The sequence below is a fragment of the Peromyscus maniculatus genome, chromosome 3 (assembly GCF_049852395.1).
Source record: "Peromyscus maniculatus bairdii isolate BWxNUB_F1_BW_parent chromosome 3, HU_Pman_BW_mat_3.1, whole genome shotgun sequence".
NCBI lineage: Eukaryota > Metazoa > Chordata > Mammalia > Rodentia > Cricetidae > Peromyscus > Peromyscus maniculatus.
In genome coordinates this window covers 91,039,196-91,046,261 of record NC_134854.1, presented here as the reverse complement: position 1 = coordinate 91,046,261, position 7,066 = coordinate 91,039,196, and the positions used below count along the sequence as shown (strand labels likewise).

The window sequence follows — 7,066 nt, the reverse complement described above, 5'->3', positions numbered from 1 at the left end:
GTAATGAAGGGTAAGGGTCAAGCTAAAGGGTGCTGGAGATCCTGGCTGGATCAACAACAGAAAAGGAGAACAAAGAATAGGAGACCATGGTAAATGAAGACCACATGAGAAATGGAAGAAACAAAGTGCTAAAGAGGCCCACAGAAATCAACAAAGATACCCTCACAAAAGACTGCTGACAATGGTAGAGAGACAGCCGGGACTGACCTACTCTGGTGATGGGATGACCAAACACCTTAATAGTTGTGCCATAAACCCCATCTAAGGACTGAGGAATCTGGATGCAGACATCCACGGCTAGGCCCCGGGTGGAGGACTGGGAGTCTAATTAGCAAGAAAGAGGAGGGATTATATGAGCGAGAATTGTTGACAATAAGTTTGCATATAGCACAGGGACAAATAGCCAAACGAATGGAAACACATGAACTATGAACTAAAGGCTGAGGGTCCCCCAGCTGGATCAGGCCCTCTGAATAGGTGAGACAGTTGATTGGCTTGAGCTGTTTGTTAGGCATCTAGGTAGTGGTATCAGATCCTGGGCTCATTGCATGAGCTAAGCTGTTTGAAACCTGAGACTTAGGCAGGAATGCTTGGCTCAATCTGGGAGGAGGGGACTGGACCTGCCTGGACTGGGTCTACCATGTTGATCTCTGTCCTCAGGGGAGACTTTGCCCTGGAAGAGGTTGGAATGAGGTGTGTGCTGGGGGGAAGGGGAGGGGCCAATAAGGGGGAGAACAGGGGAATCTGTGGCTGTTATATAGAACTGAATGGTATTGTAAAATTAAATAAAATTAAATTAAAAAAAAGACTGTCTATGTCTTCAGGGATTAGAGCTAAACAAAGAAAACAGTGGTTTAGGTTACCTCTTCTTGGGGTGGGGAATATTGATGACATATATTACTATATTATTAGAGAATGTGTAGCACTGTGGAAATGTGTATGCCTACAAAAAGGAACTAATTTTTTCTAAAGTTGTAAAACTGTTAAATTATGACAATGGGGTTTTACTCTACTATCTAAAGGCCAGGTTGAGAACATTGTATATAAACACATCTTTAAATTCTAGAGTTTGGGGTACATGCATACATCCATATACTCATATGCAGAGGACCCTATGTTCCTCAATATTCAACTGAAAAATTAAAATAATTTTTTCAAGGCATTGCATGTTCAAATTAAATGTTCTCATCTTCCTGCTTTGTGAGTTTGGAAGCCAGTGTTTTTGTTTGACCCTTAGTTGTCACAGCTGTAGCAGCATCAACACTCAGGCATCCAAGTAACCATTGAAGGAATATCAATACCCCACAACATACCATGTTTACTAAGCTAAATGAAATCATGTTCAATTTGTTATAAGCTATGGAATGGTTTTGTGTTGGATGACCTTGCCACATATGGACAAATATGAGATCTAACCACATATATGCTTAGAATGTTCTAAAGATTAGGAATATTAAATGTGTTCTTGGCCAAAACTTTTTCCAGGCTACAGTTTTATCTGATGTAAATCAAATGTGAATTGAATGTGTGTGTTGGAACTAATAAACTCCTTACTCCACTAACTATTGCAACTATTTTTAATACATTGTTATCAATATTCACTAACTGGTTTTAAAAATTAGATATTTTCCCCAAAAAATTCCAATCTAATGGAGTATTGTTGGTCTCAAAATTGAAGTAAAGGATGACCTTGAACTTCAGAAACCCCTGCGTCTTACTTCCAAGGAATAGGACTACCAGAGTGCACCAGCAAGCCCAATTCATGCAATCCTGAGGCTCTAACCCAGGGCTTTTTTTTATAATAGGCAAGAAGTCAGTCAATTACGCTACATCCTAGACCTGTATTTTATTACAACCTAGTATTAAGAATTGGACTGCCTATATATGTGTAACTGCACATATTTTTTTGTTATAACATACAGAGTTCTTCCTAATGCTGCTGATCGTTCACAAGAAGAAATAGTCCCATATTTGGTTCATTAGATTTTAGAGAACACATTACAATTGGCCACCAATCATTGTCCACTATTTTCTGGGTTTCAATTGGACAAAGACCCTACCTCATATTCATTTAAACATTCCTTCAAGCAGCCTAGGGTGGGGGAGAGCAATAATACATGTTTGTCTAGTGACAATCACCAGCCTTTGGACTGCCAATCATTATAACAATAGGGATACACAAGGTTTTAGATTTTTGATTCACTTGGTATCCAGCATTTTCTCCTAGTCCCTGTCCACTTCTGAGAGTGATCTGGGCACAGGTAGTCAGTAGACAGTGGAGAAACCACTATACTGACAACTCTGTGTTGCAGATGGAGAAAAGTCTGTCCTAGGACTCTGGCCCCCAACAACACTATTTCCTGGGTATAGTAAGGTCAGTGTCACATCTACTTCCTCTCCCATTGGCTCCCATTATAGCCTAGTGCAGACCCAAAACAGCTTCTTGATTGCATATTCTTATTACCTGAATGGAGGGTGCCAATTAGCATCAAAAGAGTTTCCAAAGCTAGAACATACAGGCCAAAGGAAGAAATCACCTCAGTAGGTCAGAAAGGAGATATTTGACATAATACAGATGACATAAGACATCTTCTACCTAATTAAAAGGCTCATTATAGAAAATTATAAGACTGTCAGTGCCTGACTTTTCATTATTTAGAATCTTTTATCCATTTTTCATATGTTGAAAATTGTTAATGATGTGGATTTATGCAAAAGAATTCTTCCTCCCTGTGTTTTTCTCCTCTTTGAAAGACTGTCCACAGCATCTTAGAATTTAGACACTAGATCACACCACTTCTATATTTGTGGTCATAAAGACATTTACTATGAAACAATGTGTGAACTTCCTATCTCCACAGCCTCTTGAGGCTATTTTGCAAATAATCTGGGGAATGGGCTTTGTCTACGCTAAATGAGTAGCACATTAATCTGTGGTTTTCCAGTATCGCTTAATAGCCAATACACAGGCTACACTCTGGGGACCTAGCCCAAAATAGTGGAATCAGGCAAGCTTTCTTATTGATGATGTGTTTTTTTTCTTCTCTGAGTAATCTCATCATTTCACACACTTCTATGGTAGTACATTATGGAAGCCCTGGATGTGTAACAACCAGTCCAAGAATTAGATCATAGATGGACTGTAGTGTTGTTTGATCTAAGACAATGAAGTTTGCTGGAATATGGGCTTCCAGAGGAGTATGGAAAAGGGAAGATTTAGAGTGGGTCCAGGGACTCACCCAGTTATATCCATTTTAGTTGTATCTATCTTATCATGTCATGTCCCCATTAATAACCATAGAATGCTCTGTCACTGCAACTTCAAGAAGAAAGTGAAGGTAGAGGTAGCTGACTGAAAGAACCCAGACAATGTGTCAAGCCAGACCTAAAACAGGTACTTTGAAAGTGACATTGAATTTCCAGAGAATAAGACAGCAGATGGCATCCCTGCTGTTTTCCTCAATTGTAGAGCAGGTGCAGCACACACAGAGGCTGTCTTTCTGCACCAGGCTTCCTGACCCTGGGACTCATGTAACAATGAATTCACTTATGCCTGTCTGTAGAGAACAAATTTTCTCCTTATAATTCCCCCCCCCCTCTCTCTCTCTCTCTCTCTCTCTCTCTCTGTGTGTGTGTGTGTGTGTGTGTGTGTGCGTGTGTGTTTGTGTTCTGTGCCAATCTTCTGTGAAATGCATCAGAGAATGTGAAAGTCAGTATGTAGTTGGAGTGAGTTGTAGGAACAGATAAAGGAAAGGGGAAAATAATAAGTGTGACTGTATATTCAAAACAGGTTCATAAGCCAACTAACTTATAATTTCTAGGGGTATTTTTTTTTTTGAAAGATGGCTCAGCAGTTAAGAGCACTCTTCTAACACTTTTTTTTGTTTTTTTGAGACAAGATTTCTATGTGTAGCTTTGCCCCTTTCCTGGAACTCAGTTTGTAGACCAGGCTGGCCTAGAACTCAGAGACCTGCCTTCCTCTGCCTTCTGAGTGCTGGGATTATAGGGTGCGCCACCACTGCCCAGCTAAGAGTAATTCTTTTTCTTACAATGGATGTGGGTTCATTTCTTAGCATCTATATCAGGTTTGAAGCCACTCCAGTTCCAGGGGACCTGGCACCCTCTTCTAACTTATGTACGTTCCAAGCAAACATGTGTTATAGATGCAGACAAGCAGCCATATTTTTAAAAGCCCCAGATATTTAAGAACTTAATTACAACTTTAAATAATAATTGACATAGTAATCAAATGAAAAACATTAGCTTATCAACTGTCTTTTTAAGGCAGTTCCTGCCAACTATTTAATAAAGTGACATTTTGATAGATATTGTATGTTTATGAGCACGATTTTATTGCTAAATCAAAACATACATATATGGTGTCAATACATGAAATATATATATCCCTCAACACAAATTTGAGAGTCATACTTTTCATTGATTTTCAGGTCAATTAGTTTTGGAACATACCCACCTACCTATTCTTTCTTACACTTCTCCTGTGTCTGTCATCATTTTCATGCCATGACTGTCATTTTCACCCTGTCCAATCTCTGTCTCAAACAGAATAGTTGCCTATGCATGTAAAACTCTTCCTTTTCAACCACATATTAAAAGTCATACTAAGTCCTTCATATCCTTTTCCCAGTGCGAAATCTCTGGATCTCACTGTGGCTATAACACCTAATGTGTAGCTTCTGCTTTCACTTTCTTACATGCTTCTTTGACCACAGAGCTTGTACCTCTTCCCTAAAACTAAACTAAGAGACATGTCCTCTTAGTATGTGGAAGATATATTGAACCCATAGCATATGAATGTTTAGTAACCATTGTGCATTCAAGGACATGGATGATTGCTTCTGAGAGAAAGCTCAGATTTCTTAAAAACCATGACTTGAATTCAAAGGGGACAGAAGTCATGACAATAATTGAAGCCTCACAGGAACAATTAACATAGATATAATCCAAGTTTAATCTAGGATGAGAGCTCATATGCACAAATGGAAGGGGAGAAAACCTATGACTTTGTTCTTGAATAATTGGACTGTCATTAATATGTAAAATGGGACTGTTTACCTGAAAATATTGATTAGTTATGTGAGAATCTGTCCTTCCTTGCAAACTATGTCTCCCTCTATTATTTTATTACTCTTCTGGGAATCATTGTGAGCAAGAAACTACATGTATATTGTGGAGCTCATTCCCCATGGATCCATCTACAAAATGCTCCCATAACTAAGGCTCAGGGAACATTTTGGAAAATGGAGTGGGAATATGTTAACAACCATAGGATCAGGGAGTTTGCATAAGACTGTGTCTCTGAGCAACATCTGAAGCTGTGCCTATAGAAGCCCAACAACATGACTACCCAAATATGAGCTGAACAGAGAGACAATGGAGAATATTCCAAACTAGATGGGCAAGAGCCCACAAGGCCTTAATTCTAAGCAAAGAATTACAGGAAACTGAGTAAATCTGAAAATAGGAGAGATGTTGTTCCCCGGGAAGGAGCACACAATTGATTATGCAGTGTAAAATGTTCATCCCTGAAAACATAAATACAAGTAACATTATATGGACAGATCTACATTATTATATTATATTATTCATCTCATATTATATTATATTATTCATATTATAACATCTACAAATACCTATGAAAGGACCCTGCAACTGTTCATGTACTTTCTAGAACTGTACCATATCTAAAATCTTCTGGAATGGAGGAAAATATAACAAGGAAATTCTACATTGAACATGACAGAAATTAGAATAATGTGCAAATCACAGACGCTGCTATTCCTTGTTGTTCAAAGAGGACGACATTCTTTACAAATGAACCTGTACTCTTATAAGAGGACAACAGGTCTGTAATGACTTAATGGTTTGGCCAGGCATGTGACTGTGCCAGCCATTACTGATTTGCATATGCTCAGAGCACAGCCACTGCCCTGAGGACTTCTTCATAATCAGGCCACAGGCTGTGCTAGAGTCAGCCTCAGACAGGTCACAGCACAGTCATGAGGGTCCCCACTCAGCTCCTGGGGTTGCTGCTGCTCTGGCTTACAGGTAAGGAAGACAGCCTTGGAAATGTGTTCATCTGAGTCTGATCAGTGTTGCCAGGTCTCTGGGAAAGTCTTCATCTAACAGGATTAGTTGTGTGGGAATTTGTTTTCAATTTTCCACTCTTAGGTGCCAGATGTGACATCCAGATGACCCAGTCTCCAGCCTCCCTGTCTACATCTCTGGGAGACAGTGTCACCATCACGTGCCGAGCAAGTGAGGACATTTACAGTGCTTTAGCATGGTATCAGCAGAAACCAGGGAAAACTCCTAAGCTCCTGATCTATGATGCAAACAACTTGGCAGATGGGGTTCCATCAAGATTCAGTGGCAGTGGATCTGGCACACAGTATTCTCTAAAGATCAGCAGCCTGCAGCCTGAAGATGTTGCAACTTATTACTGTCAACAAGGTTATACTCCTCCCACAGTGATTCAAGTCATGGCATAAACCACCAAAGGAAGCAGAAGTGAGAGACGAGGCTGTGCCAACTGCTTATTCTGGGGTCCCCAGCTGCTGAGAGTGTTTCTCTTTGGCAGGATTTAAAGGTAAATATGATGTTTTTGTATATTGTCAGAGAGAATTGTTTGATGGTCATCTATAACCCCATCCCCAGTTCCAGCATTAAATATAAGAATACGTCTCACTACTCACATGACAAAATAAGTTGCAGAGTTTTTGGCAATAGCTAAGATTAATACAACATAGATATCAACACACACACACACACACACACACACACACACACACAGAGAGAGAGAGAGAGAGAGAGAGAGAGAGAGAGAGAGAGAGAGAGACCTACATATTGATTTGCAACAAACCAGTTATTTCTACAGGAAAATTATCTAATTTTCCTAGCATTAAAATCTTGAGCAATCAGGTTGGGGAGATTACTTAGTGCAATGGTTTTCAAGCTTCCTAATGCTGCTACCATTTAATACAGTTCCTCATGTTGTGGTGACCCCAAACCAAAAAATTATTTTCCTTGATACTTTATAACTGTA

General features: G+C 39.6%; 1 gene segment (V, D, J or C); it reads left to right on the top strand.

Annotated features, from left to right (window-relative positions):
• The first annotated feature begins 6,003 nt into the window (after positions 1-6,003).
• LOC102907727 (immunoglobulin kappa variable 1-39-like) lies at positions 6,004-6,561 on the top strand. The segment is given in 2 exon segments: positions 6,004-6,069; positions 6,193-6,561. Coding segments are annotated over 2 exon segments (369 nt in total).
• The last annotated feature ends 505 nt before the right edge of the window (positions 6,562-7,066 follow it).